Here is a 24,480-nt window from a genome sequence, read left to right as displayed (position 1 = left end):
ACCAGGAAACTCCCCTGAACAGGCAACCTCTCGGCTCCCGGGCCACCCACCCATTCCTCCACCACCACCCCCCTTACCTCAGCACGCAGCCCCTCCCTGCGTGATGATGCAAACCGGTGGGGAGGGCTGGCGCTGGGAAGGGTGGGGAGAGATGGATAGCAAGCAAGGGAGGGAGAGAGGGAGTGGGAGGAGGAGGAGGAGGAGGAGAGGGAGCCCAACGACCATTTAAAGCGATAGCAATCCCTGCCCTCTCCCCAGTGCTTGGCTGTTGGAGAGCGCGAGAGGCAAGCCAGGGAGCGGGGAGCGCAAGCTGGTGCACGGGCCAGCGGAGCTACAGTGCCAGGTGCCAAAGACTGGCTGACGCCCTGGGACCCCCCATCCCTCTCCTGCTGCACCTCCTCTGTCTCCTCCACCCTCTGTGCCTACAGAAGTCCCCGGGGCTTCCCCCGAAAGGAGCTCACCTCGAGAAGCCGGGACCTGGGAGAGCCCACCAGCATCCCCTCCAGCGCCGCCGCCGCTACCGCAGCAGCATCCGGAGCGGCATGGTCCAGCTGGGGAAGCTGCTCCGCGTCCTGACTTTGATGAAGTTCCCCTGCTGCGTGCTGGAGGTGCTCCTGTGCGTGCTGGCGGCGGCGGCGCGCGGCCAGGAGATGTACGCCCCGCACTCGATCCGGATCGAGGGGGACGTCACCCTTGGGGGGCTGTTCCCAGTGCACGCCAAGGGTCCCAGCGGAGTGCCCTGCGGCGACATCAAGAGGGAGAATGGGATCCACAGGCTGGAAGCTATGCTTTATGCTCTCGACCAGATCAACAGCGATCCCAACCTGCTGCCCAACGTAACGTTAGGCGCGCGGATCCTGGACACTTGTTCCAGGGACACTTATGCGCTCGAACAGTCGCTCACTTTCGTCCAGGCGCTTATCCAGAAGGACACCTCCGACGTGCGTTGCACCAACGGAGAGCCCCCGGTTTTCGTCAAGCCAGAGAAAGTAGTTGGAGTGATTGGGGCTTCGGGGAGCTCCGTCTCCATCATGGTAGCCAACATCTTGAGGCTTTTCCAGGTAGGGGGGCGCTCCCTTTGGGGAGGAGCATTCTGTGGCTCCCTGCGCTCTAACCTTAAAAGCTGGTTTGGACTTCATGGGTTGCAGGGGTCAGGCCAGCACTCTGACATTTCTACCCTGGAGATCCTGCCGAATCCCTCCCACCCCACCCAAGGAGGTATCTTCCTTGCTTAGTTTACTCCTCTTTTATGTCTTTCCCTGTCCACGCTCCACTCCATACGGCATGACTCCCCGGATTTATGGTCCCATTTACAAGAAGCAATCTTCGGAAAAACAAGGCGATGATTTAAATGGTTTGCATTAGAGTGAAATATGGTTCGGAAACAGGCTTGTAAAAGTGTCTGGGCTCCTAGGGGAGCAGGTTAGACACAAGAAATATGAAAAATTAGAAGATGCTTTGAAAATGGCATTTCTCAACTCCCCAGCTTCCCATGCCCAAGCCACTTAGGAAACCTCGACTCCATGGAAATATTCTCGAAGACCTCAAGAAACCCCTTCTTCAAAAGAGGGTTGGGTTTACCCGCATGTGGATGATAATTGCCCATCTCTTTGGGGTTGAATTTACGACCTGTAGCCCATCTCCATCAGAGGCATAGGGGTACCCGCCCCACTGGGGAGACCCCGCCTGCTGACGTGATCCCCCTGAGTTGGTTTCCTCCTGGCAATTTTGTGCACCGCCTAAATTGCATTTGCAGTCCGGCCGGTGGCTGGAGCTGGGCGATCAGCTAGCTTTCTGCTGCCACTTCAGACCTCAGCTGGGGATGAGCTCATGCTAACTGCGAAATAAAATCCCTTTCACTGACTGCTCCCTGCGCTCCTTGCCCCCCTCCCTCACTAATGCAGCCCCACACCCAGAATTCCAGGCTCTAAGCTGGGAAATTCAGCCTGCTCTGCCCAAGAACAGTGGATGTGCAAAAGCGGGTTATGCAGGTCTTATGCCCTGGGTTCAAAAACAGAAGGAAGGCAGATCTAGGGCTCCAACCGCAGTGCTCTGCCTTTGGTCCCTGCAGCCTCTGTCTCCTAGACTGCACTGCACTGGGTAGAAATGGATAGCTTTGAGGGTTAGAAATTGAGTTCAGGGAACTCTGACAAGGTGTCCTTATGCTTCTCTGTTTCCTTGTTTGGTTTCCCTTCCTCATAGGCATTTCTCAACCCCGTTTCCTTTTCTCACACTCAAGTTCTTGCCTCAAGTCAGTTTGGATATGACTTTCTTATTAACCCAGGGCTTCCTCACTCCTTTGGTGGTAACCAGATCCAGCCAACCCTTTCCCTTAGCTGTGCAAGTTGGTGCCTGCAGGATTGTGCTGCCCAAGTCTAAGAAGTGACTCTTGCTCACATGCTTTCCCTAAGGGTAGGAGTTTTATGAGGGACCTGCTGGTGGGTGATGTCCAGGCCAGCAAAGGACCTGCATCATCTCCAGGAGAGGGAACTTTGTGCTCAAGCAGCAAAAGTGTTCCCTTGAAGCTAGTGGGTCCCTTCTAATCAGTAGAGCACACCAATGGCTCCTGAATGTGTCTGCCTGGAGACTTCTTGCTGCTTGCACTCTCCTAAAGTGATTTGAGGGCAGACTTTTCTCTAGGTTGCTTGAATTCTCGAACAGCCTGGGCTACTGCTATCACATTTAAAAAGAATTTTGTTCACCTCCAAACTTGAAGTTTGGGAGCTTGGGGTGGAGGAGCTGAGCTGTAGCTGCAGAAAGAATGAAGAGATGAAGATTGGGACAGTACCTGAGGGGTGTGTGGTGTGTGTGTGTGTGTGTGTGTGTGTGTGTGTGTGTGTGTGTTGGCAGTTTTCTCCCAAGCCTTGAGAGGTGGGATGCTCATTCTGCATTGAGCATTTGAATATTATTTCTCTGCCTGGGATTCTCCTGAATTGGAGCATAGACATTACCCAGATGGACCAATGTCTGTGAAAAAAGAGTGAAATATCCAAGAAATTCATTGCAAATGAAGCTAGGGACAGTGTTCAAAGGACTCCAGGGGAGCTGATTTCTTATCCTGTAGCATTTAAAAACTGAGACAACTTCCAAAGAAACAAATGTCTGGTCTTCTACTTCCTTGCCCTCTTTCCTTGAGCTGGGGAGGGATGGAAATTAATGCCAGCCTGAGCAGTGTGGGTTGGGACTCAAACCATTCAGAGAAAACACTGTCATTTTCCTCTAATTTGCAAATTGCAGCTATTCAAGTTGGATTGTACAGCTGAGGCAAAAGAGGCCCTGCTTCTCACCTGCAGTTACTGAGAAGAGGCTGGGAGTGGGAGTGGGAGAGACGCTCCAACTTGTGGCTTGTGCTGCACGCTGGGCATAACAGTGTGCACCCTAGTTTAGCCATTACCCACATTGAAGTGTGTGTGTGTGTGTGTGTGCATAGATATAAACATATATCTCAATACATACTTCTCTTTCTCTGTATTTCACATAGATATCCTTTGGTAGCTTTTTTTTTTTTTTCCTGCATGTGATTTTAGAGGCCCTTAGACTCCAGGAGTTTTCCAGGCTTTGTCATTCTGTAAAACAATTAAAGTGAATTAAGGTAGAATAATGATAGGCACCTTCAAACAGAGGAAGAGGCAAGGGAGAGTAGGTGAAGTTCCTCTGGAATTCGAGGCTTCTGTTAAATTAACATTGTTCTACATAAAATAAACTCCTCCAAATGACTGAATTCTCAGCTCTGCAGTGATTTTTTTTTTGGGTTTTTTTTTTTTTTTTTTCTTCTTTGCTTCAGTTCTCGTGGGTGGCTGTGTGGACCATGCCAAACTGATAACGTGAGATATACATTTATAGTGAGATGAACCTGTAGCCTGAGGGAGGAGATACTTAGAGACTAAGTGAGGGGATGTGGAGCACTGGGGGGCAGGAGGAGGTAATGAGATAGTCAGAGGTACAACAAATGCTGCTTCTGCCAGAGCCAGGGTGAGAAACACTGTAAAATAAGGAGCTGGACACGGATGGCTACTCAAGGTAAATGCTGCATTTCACTTGGAATTCTCTGCTCACTGGTGAGCAAGGAAGGGTGCAAAGCAAGAGATGGGATGGAAAAGTCAGGTCAGACTCCGCCTCTCTCTCTCCCTGTCTCTCTGTCTGCCTCCTGCCCTCCTTACCTTCCTCCCTTCCCACTTCCCCCTCCTTTTTTTTTTTTTTCTTCTCTTCAGTATCTTCCCTGAATATGTTGGCAAATGACATGTCTGAGAACAAGAATCAGATCTAGTGGGTCTTTCTAATCCAGGAATTTGAGGCTAATGAAATTAGCTTGTGGCCAGGGCTCTGTCAAGTAGTATTAAATCACAGCAACTGCCCTGCAATGCATTTTCAGCCTCAAAGAAGCACTGGGGAGGAATTTCTGGAGATTTGCTTCTGAGCCCTGGCAGAATAATACTCTCTTAATGCTCAGAAAGATTAAACATAAATTATTACTGACGAGGAGTAACATATTTTTAAAAACTAATCACAGGATGGGGATGGCTTAAAGTGCGGAGGTTACATAACGTGGTGACCAAAGGACGAGTCTCCCCTGGATAGTATTTTATAGCCATGAGTAGGAAGCATTACAGTGTTGAGAAAGAAGATCATTGCTGATCAAGGCTCCTCTGTTACTGACTTAGAGAAAACACCCAGAGAGTAGAAATTACTTTGGTTACATCCTGACTCTATTGGAATACTATTTTGCATGCAGTGACATGATCTAGGCTGTGGGCTCAGAATTGCTTGGCATATGCTTGTGTGCTCTCTCTCTCTCTGTCTCTGTCTCTTTCTCTCTGTGTGTGTGTATGCATGTGTGTGTGTGTGTGTGTGTGTGTGTGATATTACTATGGGGGGCTTCTTTTTTAAGCAACCCTAACCTATTCTTTTTAAAATTGCATAAATATAGGTATCACTGCCATTTGGAATCAGCTCTAAAACAATCTCTGCCTCCACATTTACTGTGTTTTAGGAAATTTACCTAACAGATGGTGAGTGGGAAATTTTAAAGGGGCATTTTTAAAAGAGCAGAAAGGAAAGAGATGAAGACATCTACATGCTCTCTTTGAGGACACCTTCATGTATATTTTATGTGTGTACAATTCATTTAATTAGGATGTCTCTGAACATTTCTCTCTTACAAACAATTGAAACAAATATTACCTTAATGTTAATTTCACACAGATCTTTAGAATTTAAGAACTTAAAACTGACCTGCTTTAATATACATATAGGATATATGTGATCTAAAAAGACCTTAGGTGAATGACACCAGGCTTTCTACTGCTGTGAATGCCGTTCACTGCTACCCTAAACTAGTCATTTTCTTTGTATAGGCCCCATTTTCTTCATCTGGATTTGATCTTTAAAACATAGTTTCTAGGGGCTGCAAAGATAGCTCAGCAGGTAAAATGATTATTGAACAAATCTGAAGGCTTGAGTCTGGATCCACCAATCACAGGCTAGTCATAATGGTGTGTCTAAGTGAATTCCAATTTCAGTGAGAGAACTTGATTAAAAAATTAGGTGGAGAAGTCATTGAGAAAGACCTGTAACATGACTTATGGTCTCCACATACATATACTGTATGCATGCATACATATACATGAACATATCCACGTGCACAGACAACAAACACACATACATAGATACACTTTACTCTTTTTACTCTTTGGAAATGTCTAATTTTTTTCAGCTTGCATTTATAAAATATCCATGAATATATATATATATATATATATATATATATATATATATATATCCACTTTGAATTTTTAAGGCCTTTGGGAAACTTTTCACTGATAGTTTTCAGAGCTTCTCCATCATTATTAGTCAAGTTCATTTAGTGTATTAAGAATTTTCCTTACTTCTTCTATTTGCTTTTCTTTGGGTCAGTTTGCTATAGAGCGGCATATATCAAAGCTCTTGCTAGCAGTAAAGATCTTCTCTAAGCTTTAGGTAAGAAAAAATTAGCAAGAAATGGTAAGACATAGAGCACTATGGGTATTATAATGACAGTTAAATCTTTGTGGTCTAGTGTCCTGTCCTATCTTGCCTTATAGTAACTCTAGGAGCCTTTGTTAAGGCAGGTGTCGAATAATGACATCCTTCTTACGTTCCTTACTTCAGGGTTAGGTCACATGGCTCAGGCCAAATAAAGTAAATGAATAGTTTAGTAGTGGGCATCTGGGTCTACACATACCAGAATCCTCCTCACGACCTTTCTGTCAGAAAGAGTGGAAATATCATCTTTTCTCCTTGGAAGTTCAGTTCTGGGGAGTTGTGAGTTGGAGTGTCAACACACAGAGAGACTTGATAACAAATCAGACAGAAGAAATTAGAGTTGAGGAGAAGACACAGACAGCTTGAGCTTTGCTAACCTGGAGCCCTGAATTTCTATAAAAACAGGCTGGCAAGATGGCTCAGCTGGTAAAGCCCTTCTCCTGCAAGTCTGGTGACCTGCGTTTGATCCATAAATACATATAAATGTGGAAGGAAAGAACAATATCCATAAAGTTATTCACTGACTTTCATGTAGGCACTGTGTTACATACACCCCAATATCACTCACACACACACACAAATGCATTTTAAAGGTAATAAATAGAAACCCAGATTATCCTCGGATTGAGTTTGATTTTTGCTAACTGTGGTGGAAGGCAGCTGATTTCCTACTGTAGTGACTGGCATTCATTAAACCAAAAATAATACTTGGTGTTTTCTTTACACCCATGTTTTCCTTCTTCAAAACCATTACATCTTCCTCACACTTTCCAGCATGAATGGGGATTGCAGTTGCTTTTAGCTTTTGCAATTGCTTCTTCCCTGTCTGTGTGCAGTTGAGAGAGAAGGCAGGTACTTTGGATGCAAACTGTAGCCTCTAGGCCTCCTATCTGGTAGCTGTGGAGCCACACTCAGTTCCTTTCATTAAAGCAAATCTTTTGTTGATATCCCCAGGGCACAAAAGCATTTTCATTCAGTAATGGAGTACACAGTATATTAAACTCCTGGGTCCCTGTACAGTAAGCAAGGAGCCCAACTCCACTCCTCATCCCCTTTGACTTTAAATAGGTAATTAAGAATAGTTGCAAACTCATGTTCCCAGCAACTAAAATGCATGATCAGTATTTAGCAGGAAAACAATTATGCAATGTAATGTCAGACTAATTAATTAATGGATATCTTGTGAGTTGACATGACTACATAGATGTTAATGTTTTAAACACACACACCCAGAGACAGAGACGGAGACACAGAGAGACACATTTTAAATAAAATATTTAGCTGATAGAAATATCATGACATGGATCTTAATACTATGAGATTTATATTTTTAACAATTAACTTATTTCCCACTACATTTAAATGTTAAATGTTGCCTCAGCCAAGTTAATAGATCATAACTTCAAAAATAATTTATGTGACTTTATAGTGATATAGGTTATGCATTACATTTTATAAGACATTTTAATATACTTTCAACAGTGATAATAATGATAGGCATTGTTTGAGTTTTAAGTGTAACTGTGCCATGTTCTTCCAAGAATGTAATACCATTATGTTCTTACAGTAGTTCGGCATGCCCATTTTATTATACTACACATTAATAAAAGAGATCCTTGCAGCCTAAAGTCACCTACCTGGTTGGCATGCAAAATGTGTTCACACAATCCTTTCTTCCTGATAACATCGAGATAATTGAACACTTTTCATAGTATTTAACTGTTATGCAAATGCAACAATGCTTAAAAATAATTATGCATCCCCTTACTCTGAAATCATGATGGCTTAAAGATATCAAAGTTGTCAATTACTTAACCATATCTCTTTTTAGAAATACTGAATCCAAATGTGGAGCATGATTAATTGTGTAAACCCCTAGAAATTTAACACACAAACTATTGTCCCCCAGTGAAAGAGTCTCCATGATTCAGCCAGTAGCTAGGCATTTGGGCATAAACACACAGTAACTGTCTCTTATTAAATAAATGAGAAAAGATGTTTCCTCTTGTTCCAATTCAGTGCCTGTCATTATGGATTGTGACAGCTCATCCTAAACTTTATTTCATTCACCCTACTTTCTCAAGAACTCAAGTGAAGAAATCCATCATTCATATATATGCACAAAGTGAGGGAACAGTATTAATACAATTGCAGAAAGTCAGGTTGATGGACCGCATAAAGTACATCCTAACAAATGCAACCCTAATGTTTGTGTGGGCCTTGGAGGGAAGGATAGGAATTTCCACTTTAATGGATTATTTTGCCTCTTGCTCAGAAAGTGCTGCAGCTTAATAGTTTTATAATTGGTCATTTGCAGAATTCTCCATCTCTGAGTGTTGTGCTTTCTTCATGGCACAGCTGCTGCTGCTTGTTCTGGGTGCTGATGAAAGGTATCAGCTAAGCCACAAAGAAAGGCTCGGTCTGGCAGCATTACTGCTTAGAGGATGGTATTTCTATTTGTTGAAATGGTGAAGCATGTTGACTGTGTTTTAAGCTGGACTTATGCAAGGGTGGCAATTCAGGCAGACATCACTGGGAAGGTTCTCATTTGAAAGCCCTTCCTGCCTCTGTTTTCAGGCAGGAGTAGACAGCCAAGTTCAAGAATTGCATCTAAGTTTAAACTTATTATGTGTCAACTTTTTTCTTGCTGATTTCCTTGAACATGAATTGCAGTTATCATCAGTGACCGTATCTTTCAAATTGGCATAATAAAAACATTCCTGGGCACACAAGATGACTTCACAAGTGTAGGAATTAGTCTTCAATTCTGATGACATGAGAGATCCGTGGAACCCACTGTTGATGTGGAGAACCAAGTCCAACAAGCTTTCCTCTCACTTCTGCATAAGTACCATTGCATGTACACACCCACACACATACATGTGTGCACACTTTATACATATAATAATAAATAAATAGATAATTTTAAAATTGTACCCATCTGCTAGAATAATATTGAGGATTACATGTAAATGGTTTAATGCTGACTTTAACATGCCCTGAGTGTTCAATGAATTTCATTATTCTTCTGTTTTCCTACTTTCCTATTTTAAGTTTTCCTACTGCAAAATAATCATAAGTACTAAATTTTCTGGATAATAGGTATAATAACTATAATGTGTTGTACCCTTCTCTCTGTTTCTTTCCTGGAAAGTCTCTCTATAACATCATTTATATTATGTATAGACACACATGTATGTATATATATATATATATATATATATATATATATATATACATATATGTATGGATATGTGGGTACACATATATACTACAAGACATATGGACATACACATAAATATATATCTAGATAGATAGATAGATAGATAGACAGACAGATAGATAGATAGATAGATAGGGACAGAGATTGAGATATAGTAATTTAAATTAATTTCATACATTGATTAAAATGAATTCTATGAAATTTAACTTTTATTTCTGTTCTTTTTTTTTGTTTTGTTTTTTGTTTTTTCGAGCCAGGGTTTCTCTGTATAGCCCTGGCTGTCCTGGAACTCACTTTGTAGACCAGGCTGGCCTCGAACTCAGAAATCCGCCTGCCTCTGCCTCCCGAGTGCTGGTATTAAAGGCGTGCGCCACCATGCCCGGCTGTTCTTCTTTATTTTGTTTAAGTTTATTCTCCAGACAGGACTACGATATGCTGTACTAGATGACTTGAAGCTCATTATGTACATGAGTTTGCCCTCAAAGTTTCAGCTGTCCTCCTGCCCCTGCCTCCCAAGTCCTGAAATTGCAGGCAGGTATGCCTTTTCCCAAATAATTATGCGGTTTTAGGATTAGAGTAGTTAATACTGGACAGCATTCACTTCTCAGTTAAAATTCCATTGCAATTCTTCTCTAGCTGCAGAACCTCAGCCATCTTAGTTGAATGCTTTTAGGCTTACTTCTGCTTTCATTACCTGTAGTCTTACTCAGAAATAGTCACTAAGCCTCTTCTATGTGTATGTCTTTAACAACTTGGACATTCTACTTAAAAAGAATTTTCTTCCCTCCCTCTGATACATTGGTATTCACAGAAACAAGTGATATAAGTTAATGTTATAGTACATAAAGAACTCAGCACTGTTCAAAAATGATGTGGGGCACGCTAAATACTCCTTAATCATTTACAGGAAAATAAAGGTGAGCTTTAAATATAAATAGGACATTTTGATATTCAGGGTGGAACTGAAAGGTGATATTTGGGTAAGGACTTGAAGTCATATTTGAGCATGCAGATAACTTTCAGGGGATCACTCCTGCCCAGGAGCTTCAATGACCATTGGCACAACTGTTAAGGTGGAAACCTGGCACTGACATGTTGGAAGATGACATGGGGAGGAAGAAATATCAGCAAGATTGGGGGCCAAGGCTGTAATGAGCAGTTGATGAAAGGCCTTGAACATTGTCATAGATCTTTCTCGTTTCCCCCCCACCCCCCACCCATTAAACATAGACAGGCAATGATGGAATTTTAACAGAGGAGTTAAGATGTTCCGTATTCTTTAAAATGCAAACTATGTCTATGGCACTGAGGGTGAGAGCAAAGAGCGGTCAATGAAAATAGGTAGGAAGGAGATTCATATGATGTTAGGTTGGTAATTTCACCCAGGGTCCTAACAGTAGAGGTTTCCAAAAGACTCCTCTTGAATCTTTAGATAAAATTTAATGGTGAGGAAAACGGGGGAAATGACGGTAAGAACAGGGAAAAGTTTAAACCCAGGGTTTGGAACTCAGGCATCTAGAAAAGTGAGTTTAACACTGAGATGTAAAAAGTGGATTTAGTGAAGCAATTATGAGGGATTTTGAATCAGCTTAGTAAATAGAATAATTGAGATCGTTTCTTTTTCTTTCTTCTATCTCTTTTTTCTTTAATCTTCTTTTTTAAATCTTTTTTTTCATTCTATATTTTATTCGCTCCCCCACCCAGTCCATCCTCAGACTATTTCACATCCCATATCTCCTCCCCATCTCCTGTCTCCATGTAGATGTCCACACCTCCCACCCCACCTGACCTCAAAACTCCATGGGGCCTCCAGTCTCTTGAGGGCTGGGTGCATCATCTCTGAATGAACAAAAACCTGACAGTTCTCTACTGTATGTGTGTTAGGGGCCTCATATCAGCTGGTTTATGCCGCCTGTTTAAGTGGTCCAGTGTTGGAGAGTTCTTGGGGGTCCAGATTAATTAACACTGCTAGTCTTTACACAGGATCTCCCTTCTCCTTGGCTTCTTTCAGCCTTCCCTAATTCAACCACAGGGATCAGCAGCTTCTGTCCATTGGTTGAGTGCTAATATTTACATCTGACTCTTTCAGATGCTTGTTGGGTCTTTCAGAGAGCAGTCATGATAGATCTCTTCTTGTAAGCACATCATAGCCTCAGTAATACTGTCAGCCATTGGGGTGGATCCCACTTTGAGAATGTTCCTGGACTTTCTTTTCCTCAGGCTCTTCTCCATTTCTTTCCCTGCAGTTCTTTCAAACAGGAACAATTATGGGTCAGAGGTTTGACTGTGGGATGGCAAACCATCCCTCACTGTCTTTCTGCTGGAGGTGAGCTTTACAAGTTCCTTCTCCCCAGTGTAGGGCCTTTCATCTAGGGTCCCTCCCTTTGAGTTCTGAGAGTATCTCACTGTCCAGGTCTCTGATATATTCTGGAGGGTAACCGTAACCTCATATCTCTTGAGGTTGCCTGTTTCTGTTCTTTCTACTGACCCTTAGAGCTTCAGTCCTGGTCTGCCACCCAATAACAGATCATGTTCCCCTCTCCGCCCTTCTAGGTCTCTCCCTCCTTTCCCTCTTGTGGTTGCTTTCTTCACCCTCCTGAGTGGGTGGGACTGAATCATCCTCACTATGGACTGTATCCTGTCTATTCTGTATTTTTTTTGACTAATATCCACTTATTACTGAGTACATACCATGTATGTTCTTTTGGGTCTGAGTTACCTCACTCAGGATGATATTTTCTAGTTCCAACTGTTTGCCTGAAAAACTCAGGATGTCCTCCTTCTTAATAGTTGTGTAGAATTCCATTGTGTAAATGAACCACAATTTCTCTATCCATTCTTCTATCTTGGGACATCTGAGTTGTTTCCAGCTTCTGGCTATCACAAATAAAGCCGCTATGAACATAGTGAAACATGTCCCCCCATGGCATGCTGGGGCATCTTTTAGGTATATTCCCAATAGTGGTATTGCTGGGTCTTCAGGTAGATCTATTTCCAATTTTCTGAGGAAGCTCCAGATTGATTTCCAGAGTGGTTGTACCAGTTTGCAATCCCACCAGCAATGGAGGAGCATTCCTATTTCTTCACATCCATACGAACATGTGTTGTCACCTGAGGTTTTGATCTTAGCCATTCTGATTGGTATAAGGTGGAATCTCAGGGTCGTCTTGATTTACATTTCTCTGATCACTAAAGACTTTGAATATTTCTTTAGGTGCTTCTCAACCATTCAAGATTTCTCTGTTTTGAACTCTCAGTTTAGTTCTATACCACCACCATCCATTTTTTTTTATTGGGTTGTTTGTTGTTTTGGCGCTTAGCTTCTTGAGTTCTTTATGTATTTGGGATATTAGCCCTCTATAGGATATGAAGTTAATGAAGTTTTTTTTTTTCCATTCTGTAGGTTGCCGATTTGTCTTATTGACTATGTCCTTTGCCTTACAGATTTCCAGTTTCATGAAGTCCCATTTATCAATTCTTGACATTAAAGCTTGAGCCATTGGAGTTCTGTTTAGGAAATACCCCTGCAACAAAGACAGGCCATCTTTCCAGTCTTCAAATTACCCTTTAAACTGAAAACATATGTGTGAGATTTTTTTTTAGCTCACTAGTTTTAAGCTGGCTTTAGATATTAGATACTGTAAAACTACTGAACACCCTCTGTGGATAATTGAAAATCATGCTTGTTCATCATTCAACTACCAGATTTTGGTTTAAGCATGAATTGTACTCAAAATGCATGACCATGTTGTCTCTATACATCTATAATTTTATTTTAACATTATCATTATGTAAGCTATATTTCAAATGTAATTACAACACATTTTGTATCGAAACACATCAATTTCTAGTGTTCAGGGAGATAGCAGAATGTAGTGAATTTTATCAAAATACAACATCTGAGGAACAGAACAGAGGGTAATTGTGTAATTCTCTATCCATTATAATTAAGTTGGATGGAGTTGGCATAATAGAATTAAGATGGAAAAAAATATCAACAACCATAAACTGAGACATCACAGTTCCTTATTACTCAATGCTTTTACATTTGATTTAACATATTTTTATGCATAAACAGTGAAACGGGACAGTAGGTGAATGACAGAATTTTTAAAAGTTAACCTACAGAAATAAAATGTTACTTTTTGATTTGTGAGGTGAAGAAGAATTTCAAGCTTGAATAACAACTGGCAACCACTGTTTATGGAAGAGATATGTTTCAGTGTCAAATCTGCTGTTTCTCTAGCCTCATTGGGGCATATTATTACTGCCTAACTTTTGCTTGCTGTTTCTTGATAACCGGTTGAGAAGTGCAAAAAAAGACTGTTTTTCATCAAACAAATAATTTGCTTTGAAATTGTCAGCACAGCCTCATCTGCCACTACCCAAGCCATCTCCCAACTCTTCCTTGTACTTGTTTGACATTAGAAGGCAAGAATGACTTCTTATAATTGTGATTTAATTGCAAGGAGAAGCATTGGAGCCTTAACAGTAGAGGTGATAGCTTGACCTGGTGAAACATATTTACAAGCCCAAGCCTTGGAAGCCTGAGGCAGGAAGATGATAAGTTTAAAGACACCTCAAACTCCACAGTGAGACCCTATCTTAAAGAATGCAGGTGTTAGACATAGCTGACCTCCCACTTTAGCTAACTATGTAAGCTTGTTACTCAGCTTTACATGTAGGAATCCCTATTCCTACCATTAAATAATAATGCTAGTTGTATTCTTAGAAGAATTAAGGCTTACATATAATCATTCATGTTAGTCACTTAGTTCTATGCCTATGACATATGATACTATGTACAAGTGCCTATGTCTCAGAATTAGAGTACAGACCAGGACAAAAATATTTAACATTATTCTCTTCTAATTGAGCAGCATCCAATGAGACAGTTTGAAATTTTTCATCATATTGACAATAGAATATGGGCTGTTGCAACCTCATTAACCTTGAGTTTATATCTAAAAGGCAGCAATTGTATTAGGAACTTTTACATACTTTTGGTATGAAGTATGAAGGGCAATTAGATTGGCTGATATCAAGCACTCAATAAGCATTTCTAATATGACTACATCCACCACAGTATTTACACTAAACAGGTGAATACATCTAAAAGATTTTCCTCTGGAGCAGTGCACAATCATTGGACAGATGTCCTACATTTCTACACTGCAAGAACTGAGATACCTTTTAAGTATTCCCCACTAAAAGCCAGGGTGGAGACTGTAACACTCCAATTATCACTATTACCCTTACCATCCTCATCATCCTTCTATCATTCTCCAACCATCCTGAAAAATTTCTTTGTGTTACCTGACCATATTATCTGTCTATCATTATGTTCTCCTTCTTGTGTTGAAGAAGTCATTATTTGATTTAGATAAAGACACTGAGGTGTTAAGCAATGTGACTCCCCATAAGTGAGATGAAGACAGGGTGTTTCAACTCATGCTTCTATGACCTGAAGAGTCTGTCACTATTGTCGCATTGCACGATGTTAGAAGTGTGTCTTTCATCCATTCTTGTAAGGCTAGAGGATATGCTGGTCCCTCTGTCTATCTATCACTCATGTGACATTAGCTTCAATACCAAGAGGTAAAGAAAACCTATTCCAAGACTGAGAGAGATCTATTCTTTTCATGCTATCCTCTATCAAGTAACTATTATTGCACATCCTTCTTTAAAATCCCTACATGTTCATTTGGTACTTAACCTTGATCTTTTAGAATTTTTACATTCCAGGCACTGACTCATCCACTCTATTTAAAGTTAATTTATCCGAGGTCAAGTGTGGGGTCTTACTCATCCTAAGTACAATTATCTCCTGTGGCATCTGACTCCTTACTTCCTATCCTGCAGGCCTTCTGCAAACATTTATTTGGGTTTTGTGGAATTATGCTCGCTCATCAAGAGTACATGAAAAGTTTGACAAAAAACAGCTTTGCAGAAAGCAAGCATTCTAAATGCATAAGTTTATAAAACAGAGCTATTACAGAATTCCTGATTCTCAGGTCATTATTCTGTCTTTTTTAGATTGCTTATAAGTTGAACAAACTTATTTCAAATATATGAAATCTGAAAACGTTCCAAAATATAAAACTTTTTATTTATGTATTTGTGCTTCTGCATGTACATTGTTCATGTGTGTAAGTTTGTGTGTGAATGTATGAATGTGTGCTTGCAGACCTCTGTGGACGTGGGTAAGTTAGAGAGCAAACATGAGTTCAGCTGTTTACCTTTTGCCTTGTTTGAGGCCAGGTAATTTCTCTTAGTTGTTTCCAATTATACCAGACTAGCTGGCCATCAAGTTTCTAGGGATTTACCTGGTTCTCCTCCCACCACATCAGAAACAGTAGGGTTATAACTGTGTGCAGCAATGTCTGGCTTTTACCTGGGTTCTGAAGATTTGTATTTAGCTCTCCATGCTTGTACTGCAAGGGTAGTACTCACGGAGGTATCTCCCCAGCCACAAATCTGAAACTATTGGAGTAGTGATATAGTACCAGATGTGGAAAATTCTATCTGACCTCATATGAGGAGTTACAGTTAGAGTATTAACACATTCAGAGTAATTTGTAAAATCACTATTCATAAGGAATACATGATATGTAAGTATCATGCTTAAACTTGGTTGCCCTTAGTAAAATAACTAATTATATGTATGCAAACATTCCAAAATCTAAAAACAAAAACAAAAATGAAATACATGAAAAGTGTTTTGAATATGGGCTTTTCACCCTGAACCTCTTTGTCTTATGTGAGTCATCTACTAATAAACCTGAGTACTCTCTATAAATCCTATGAACTATCACTTTTGTAACTTAGTTTATTGAACAAATCATTGACTAATCCATTTACAGTGACATCACCTGATCATGACAGAGTTAGAGTGGGTTTGAAAGGTGAATATTAAACCTGAAATTTTCTTTCCTGAGAAATGGCACAATGAAATACTGTTATTTAAAGTTTGTTCACATTACTTCTCTCAGTATCTATCTATCTATCTATCTATCTATCTATCTATCTATCTATCTATCTATTTAAAATAGAGACTTTTATGTGTGTTTATTATGTGTATTTCTCCATGTGTAGTGTACGATTTCCAGGTATATGCATTGACACTCATGCAATGGTGTGTATGTGAATGTCAGAGTACAACTTTCAGGAATCTTTTCTCTTCTTCCACTGTATTGGTCCTGGGGAGGAAAGTCAGATTGTCAAAGGTGGTGAAAAGTGTTTTTATCCATTGAACCCATTGAAACATCTTAGAGGGAAACACCCACACACATACATTTAGTTATTTCATTATTATTTATTCTAATGTCTGTGTACCATATGAATGCATGCTTGTTGGGGTCAGAAGGTACTGAACCACCTGGAAATGAAGTAGTTGCAGTTTGTCAGTAATGTGTATGCTATGAGCTGAAATGAGCACCCCTGGAAGAGTACCAAGCATGGTTAAAATATGAGACACCTCTCTAGCCCTGAATTTATTTATTTTCGATACAGGTTCTCACTATATATAGCCCAGGCTCTGCTGGAATTTACAACAATTCTCCTTCCTCTGCTTCTTAAGTGCTAGAGCAGGTGTTAATAACCACACCAAGCTCTCCCATTATTAAAAATTGTAAGAGAGGGATGGAGGGAGAGAGAGGGAGGGAGAGGGGGAGAGAGAGAGTGTGTAGCGTCAAGGAATCATCACACGATGCAAGGTCTTCTTGGCTGGAGTCAATGCCCTAGAGATTTGCTGGTGAACATGTTTGCCCCGTATTGATATTAACTGCTTCCATGAATACTTGTTAGGTACAATGTCATTAGCTGATCCTGTGACTATATTTTGACAATAATCTGACTTACAATGAAAATGGTGTTACTATGATGTCTCAGTGTGTACATGTGGAATTTTTCCCCACAGGTGGTTACTTTCATATGCTATTAATTATATGGTGGATGTGGGCTTTGAACTTAGGTCTCTGTGATCAATGAATAAGTTCTTCTTGAGTGGATTAAATACATTCTACATGTACTTCAACTATTTTAATAATTCAATCTGATTATAGTTTTGTAGAAGGCTAAAAGAAATCCAATTCTAATGAATATTACTGTGTTCAGATATGCATAAGGTCTGTTTTATAACAGCACTTCATTCTTTTAAAATGTCCAAAGTCATTGAGTACACTCAACAGGGTGGTGAACTCACACCCTGATTCTCCCCATGCATTCAGAGGGATCTTAGGCTGATTTCCCTAAGCCTTGGTCATGAGAGTCCAGCCAAGCTTCTACTAATGCTACCAAGACACTACAAGCACTGGATGACTGATTTCACAATACACTTGAGTCCTATGAGTTTTGCATTTGATTAATGATCAAATGAACATAGTTTGAGCCTGGGAAGTAGGTGTATTCATGGTTTCACTGGTCCTGTGTACAAAGGAGCATCAAGTATGATCAGCCTGTATCTATCTGCCATTGCCCAGTATTGTTTATAGCAATTCAAATGAAGACCTCATATCTCTAGTGTGATTAAGCATTTGCCAATGTCCTGATGGCCCAGGAGCCCCTAGTATCTTCCTTATTGGAAAAAAGGAGTGGTTTTAAAAATATGTCCCTTGGAATCCCTGAAAGATACATATGATAATTTATTTCAAGGGGAGAAAACTGTTCTCTTTTATAATTCACAAGGGAGAAGGTAGGGCTCAGCACAATTTTGAAGATTACAAACAAATATATCCAGTCAGAAATATTTTGAAGATGATCTTCTCCAAGGAGGTAGAATGTGAAACTCTGAGTAGCCATACACACACACACACACACACACACACACACACACACACACACACTTTTTTTTGACTTTTTTTCAAGATTGTGGTTATATTTGAAGAAATATTTCTTCTAATTTCCACAACAGAATTACATTTATTTAAGACTAATATTGACTGTCCCAAGTGTTTTGGTGCAGTTTAATCTTTAATAGCCTCAGAAGGATACGATTACAAACATACCCCATAAACTCACTTGAAATTTTAATTATTTAAACTTATTTCACACTTATTTACATTTGCCAATTTTGGAAAGTAAATATTTAATTGTATTTGTTTCTTTCTTTCTGACTGAAGATGGCAAATGCTGACTAAGAGACAAGCAATTAAAATTAAATATGCATTATTTCAAATGACCGGAACTCAGTAAATGGCAAAATATTCAAATCATTAAACTTCTGAAGCTGCTTTTTTATGAGTGTAGTGTTTCCCTCCCTGAAGTAGTTCATCATGGAAATCTGCTGAGACTTTGCAGGGAAGGTAGTTTAGTAAGGCATTGTTCTTTCTGTGTCTGGAATTATACTCTGTACTAGAGATTCTAGAGATGGATATAAACTAATGGTAAGTTCAATCACAGTGACAAATGTTCTTGGTCAAGGAAGAAAGAAGACCAGGCCATCATACATTAGGAATGTCAGAAATGGGGCTGTGGAGATAAAATGCCACACACACATAGAGGGTGTGTGTTCAGATCCCATCCCCCGCTACCTTCATTAATAGCCTGGCTCAGTGATGTACATCTATCTCTACATCTGGCTGGGGAAACAGAGAGTTATAGAACCAAGGAGCTCATTGCCTATCCAAGATAGTAATTGAAGAGCTCTCACATTCAGTGACAAATACTATCTCAAACTGAGAATAAGAACAGCCAAGGCACACACAGAACTCTGACCTCTATATAAGCATATGTACATGTATACACTCATGAATACACCACCTGCAAATGCTCTTACACTCAGAAATTCTCAGACATTACTATACTAGAAAAATGACTTGGCAAACATGTCTGTCCATCAGATTCCACTTGGCAAGAAAAATGACTTGGCAAGCATGTCTGTCCATCAGATTCCAATTGAACAGGTGTACACAGTATGATTTTGATCATCTTGAGTAGAGGCTCATATTGGTATCTTAGTTTGTAATTGTCTTCCAGTTTTAGCTTGTGTCTAATGCATATAAAATTCTTATTAAAACAGAATCTTGGACTCCATTCCCAGAGGTTTGGGTACACTAAGTTTCAATTTCTCACCAGAACATAGATGTTTTTGAACCATTGGTCAAACATTGAGAAACAAGAGTTGACAGAAACCATCTTTAGTGTAAGATTGGGGGGACAGTGATTATGAATAACTTCTTCACACAGAACTCAGGATGATAAAACATATCTACCCCAACCACCTAAAAATCACAATCAGTTACAGATTATTCGTGTATTAGTATAACACTGTTGCCTGCAATATCCCATTTAAAGTTGTCAATATATTAGATAGGTGTTCTTTATAGTCCCTACTCAATGGGATGTCCACAGTTGTTCACTAGTTTGCCTAAGATATATAACTAGACATCAAAGATTAAGAATTCAAATTTAGAAATTCTGGTTGGATACTCCACTTTTGGCATTGCTTTCATTTGATGAGTCATAATTATATTGCATTTATAGAGGATAATGCAGGTATATCTTGTGTGTGATTAAAGCAAGCTAATGAGTGGATCAATGACCTCACTTACTTAGCCTTTTTGGAGACACATTTGAAATTCAGCCTCTTAGTTATTCTGCTTTGGAATCTTTCACTAAACTGAACCATTTACTTACTGAGCTTAACCATTTTCTGAATAGTCCTAAGTCAAATATTCTCCATTTGTGTAAGACCAGACCCCTAAGTATAGTAAAAAGGATAAATGACCATAATGATACTAGTATTAAGAAAGTCACAACTTGTAGAAGAATGGGCCTCTTTTTGCATATTCAACCTAAACATTTCTGACTAAACTGTTAAAAGAGGAATAGAAACATGGGCTTCAGGGTACTGGAGAACAGTATTAGGATTTAGTATTCATTTGCAGAGACTTTTCTTTAAATAGTGAGAAGCTAAATGCAATTGACTTGCCTTACTTCCTTTTGTGATAAGTTTAGAGACAGTGTCTCCTGTGATAGCTCAGATACTTAAGGAACTGGACCTATCTTCCCTCTAACCCTGAAACTTTGTATATTTGCCACTGTAATGTCCCATAACATCAAGACAACTTGTAATCTCTGACCAATCACGTTCATGCTTGTTTTAGAAAGAAAATGGGAAAAAGATGGAATAAAAAGCAAGCTAAAAGTTAGGGAGCCAATTATCTGCCCCAAATAATCAAAATGACTACAGCTTCATTCTCATTAGACATAATAAGAAACTGACCATGTTGCCTTTGAGGAATGTTTGGGGACTGATAAACCCAGGGCTTTGAGCAAGGACTACATGAGTTGTATAATACAGTTTGCTCATACTTTCTCTGCAGGCTTGCTCCTAAAGAAACACCACTTAACTGTTTTAATTCATATATTTAACTCTAAAGAATGGTGAGAAAATCCTTATCTGTAAATAGCCGCTTAGGAAGGGTACAATCATATAATTACCCAACTCCCCAGGGAACCGCTTTCTTCTAAAATCTCTTAGAAAAAATGTTCAAGGTTAAGGACAGTTTGATCTTAATTTAGCATCTTGTAGTTGATTATCCTGGAATGACATCCTTTTCTCTGCAGATGTTCTGAAAAGATTAATAAAGTTCTAGAAGAAGTTAACAAAAGGTTTCTAATGTTCACAAACAAACAATATGAATCTTTTGGAAATAAGATTTATTTAGAGTTTAAAAAGCACATAAGAGTGTTGTCATATTTTCCATTTGCTGTGTTCACATATTTCTCTTTCTAGAATACCTTCCTCGACAAGTCTGTTCCCTACCATGTGTCTGTCTGATTTCTTTATTTGTAAGCATCCTTCAGGATTTTAGCTCTCATTCCTTCATCTTCCAGAAAAATCTCTCTGGTTGTATAGTCCTCCTTCTTATCTCCAATTTGGACTCATGTCTCAAACTGGTGGACTTCATTGTGTTTATTATATGCCTGTAACCTCAACACTTATCCAAATTGCAACCCTAGTACTTAGGAGGCTGACAAGTTCAAAACCTGAGTGGTTTAAATAGTGACATTCTTCCCAAATTAACAACAACAACAAAAAAATCACACTTAAAGACTAATGTACCAGGGAGGAGACAGGAAGAGGGGTAGGAGAGGGTCTCAGAGAGGGTTAAATAGGAAGGGCAGCACTCAGGATGTTAATTAATTAGTTAATTAATTAAAGATGAATGGATCACAGTTTCTGCAGAATCAAAAGAGCTTTCACCTGTGGTGGAAAATATAAACACTAAACACCTTAAAATGCAAAGTAACCCATGAACTGTTTCATAGAGTTAAATATATACATAGTATCAGTGAACAATGATTGAATGCGTTTCATACAGGCACCTTTTCAAATAAACAGTGTAAATTCTAAAGATGAAATTAATAAGAGACACTGAGATGATGGCCCTTACATGTCAGTGCTGTGACATATTAGGAGTTTATTGCTTGTTTACCAGGGTTTCCTGTGAACTTAGCTGGTCATTTGCCTGCAGATTGGCTAACGAGTCTCGTGTCCTCATTGTGTGAATCTAAATTTATCTGAGAAGGAAAAAAAAAAAAGAAGAATTCTTGCAAATAAGTAGCTCCTGTCCTTGGGGGAGGAGGTAATTTGTCACATGGTAACAATCTACTACAAATGGAGAAGTTCTAGAACTGTCTCTATCATGTTTAGGAGCTTTTAATGTATGTACACAGTCAGTCTTGTTATGGATTGATGTTAGCCACAGATGGTATAACAATTGTGTGTGTGTGCGCACACGTGTGCATGTGTTCATAATAACGAGTATAATTTGATTCTTGCTTGCTTTTATTTATCAAAAGACTGGAGCTCAAACTGCTTTCTATTCTAGTCTTTCTTAGGTCAAGGTGATTAGTGTTTCCCTCCACTGGCCACATGCCTACCTTAGGGCCACTGTGATTAAAGTTTTAAATAGATTATTCAAAGTTTCTATCCATGCTGGAAGTGTTTACCATACTTACACCCTAACTCTTTTGTTCTGTGCAAGATTTACTACTTTTAAATGATAAATTTGTTGGAAATGAAGTTTTAAATATGTCAAGAAAAGTACTAAACTTTCCTTTGCTTCAATACACTGAGCCAAGTTTTTCAATAATTTGAGATAATTTCCCCAACACCCTGAATCACAGTGCACAATAATTAAAGGATTAAAAGATATTGTTATTCAGAATAATTATCTTTAAAGTTATAAAAGTAACAAACTCACTGTTAAGAGACTAAAACTGATGATGCTATAAAGAAACCAAGTAAAAAAATAACATAAAACCCCACTGTCTAAAAATGACCTATGTAAGTTTTCAGACATTTAGCAGGACATTCAGGACATCACAAATACAATACAAGCATATGACATCATTAATTGTCACATTAAGTGAGTAAACTTTTAGGTACCTGTTATCTCTTAGGCATTTAGAAAGTTAGGTCAAATTATGTTTGCTGGGGCACACAGGTGAAAGGATATATTGCTAAAGCAAACACATGAAAGACATTTTCCTAAAGCAGAAAGGATGCTTTGCTGGAGCAGATACAGGAACAACTGTTTTCCTGAAGCAGACACAGGTGAAAGGATGTTTTGATATAGCAAACACTTGAAAGGACCCAGGATGAAGAACTATAAATATGACCCCACAAATAGTAGTAGATGAGCGCTGAGCATTGGTTTGCTTTGTTCCCTCTCGCTATTCTTCACTAAAAGGCACACATGTATTGGTTCACCTTATGTAGTGTTATTGAACTCAACTTGTGGTAACCCTGTCATTGAGAGAAACTTGCCCAAGAACTGCTCATAAGGTTCCTGCAGCAGCTTGCTGCTTTCATGGCCTCACTTCAGGCTGGTTGGCGAGCCTGTCAGTTTCTTCAGGATTTAACTACAGCTGCCTGCTTTCTGCTGTAGCTGCTGGTGTCTGCCCAGATGACTGGTCTGCAGCTGCTGAATCCTGTTCAGTGTTTACTATGGGAATGGGCTACTGCCAAAGAAGATCAAGCTTGACCCTGTTGCTGAACAGGTCTGCTTCCCCCATATCCTAATAACTTTCCTCTTCCAATACCTCTGTTGCATGGTGGGCTAGAGAAGTTGAACCCTTAACAAAGAATGTTGCAAAATATTTATGCTTATAAAATGAGTGTCTACATGCCACTTAGCAAAAATGCTCTAATCACTTTATAACTTAGCATTGTTCTATTTTTTGTGTGACCACCCTATATCCCCACTGTCCTTTCCTCTTTATTTGCTAGTTTAAAGATACAAACTTTCTTTTCCCTTTGTCCGTGTCAACCATTATTTTATTCCTTTACAGTGAATTTGTAGTAATAGAAGGACACTTTTCAGGATTATTATATATTGATTCTATACTCCTGAAAGGTGACTCAGATTTTTTTTTTTTATTCAACATCACACATGGTAAATCACACTTTTGCCAATACCATTATTTTCTACTAACTTCATCGATGCCATTCTGATATGTAAATCATAACGCCCCAATCTTAATTATGTTTATTTGGCTAATAAATGTGAAAGTGAGATGAAGATGATACTACAAGCCTATAACCCCAGCACTTGGAAGAGGTGTCATCTTCCTTAGCTATCTTGCATTTCTGAGGCCTTGTTTCAAGGTGTGTGTGTGTGTGTGTGCGCGTGTGTGTGGTTGTGTTTCCTATTATGATCAGATTTCTTTTTATGACTTAATTGCCCTTATCTGTGTTCTAAATTGGCTTATAATATTTTTCTATTAACATATGTATATTGTATCACAATGTTAATGGTAGTTGTTTATGTACTTTCAATTTATCAATTATAATCTTACACTGTAGACTCTTATATTTTGCAGCTTGTTCAAAAGCATTAATGAACACAGATATATTGAAAATTATCATGATTCTCTTGTGTTTCATAATCAATTTATTTCCTTGTAGGGAGCATATGAATACAATTCTCTTATTTTGTTAGTAGTGTAGGAAGAATCTAACTTCTTTTAAAGACATTGTAAACTCCATTATAGAGTAAATCAAGAGTTCTTTTAAAGGAAGATGTGATAGTCAAATTGAGAAAATTGATCCTAGAGACATAACTGAGTTATCAGCAAAGGAGCATGCTCTTGGATTGAATCCCTATGATGATCAGCACGCACACACACACACACACACACACACACACACACACACAAACCAGCATATAGTGCATATGATTATCATGGTACTGAAAGTGGCAGTGTATATTAAATATGAGATCTTA

The 24,480-nt window shown here is 39.4% G+C and overlaps 1 protein-coding gene across 2 annotated transcripts in view; it reads left to right on the top strand.

The window, feature by feature from the left end:
• The first annotated feature begins 208 nt into the window (after positions 1–208).
• Positions 209–24,480, top strand: part of Grm7 (glutamate metabotropic receptor 7) — an 891,604-nt gene continuing 867,332 nt past the window's right edge. For both annotated transcript variants that reach the window (XM_021164769.3, XM_021164768.3), the window contains exon 1: positions 209–1,061. In XM_021164769.3, coding sequence (XP_021020428.1) covers positions 543–1,061 — 519 coding nt within the window. In that variant the 5' untranslated portion in view covers positions 209–542. The remainder of the gene's footprint in view (positions 1,062–24,480) is intronic.

The sequence above is a fragment of the Mus caroli genome, unplaced genomic scaffold, assembly GCF_978045245.1.
Source record: "Mus caroli unplaced genomic scaffold, Mus_caroli_1 scaffold_7, whole genome shotgun sequence".
NCBI classification, from domain to species: domain Eukaryota; kingdom Metazoa; phylum Chordata; class Mammalia; order Rodentia; family Muridae; genus Mus; species Mus caroli.
Note: the sequence above shows the minus strand (reverse complement) of the source record. Positions and strands in the feature narration are given on the sequence as shown.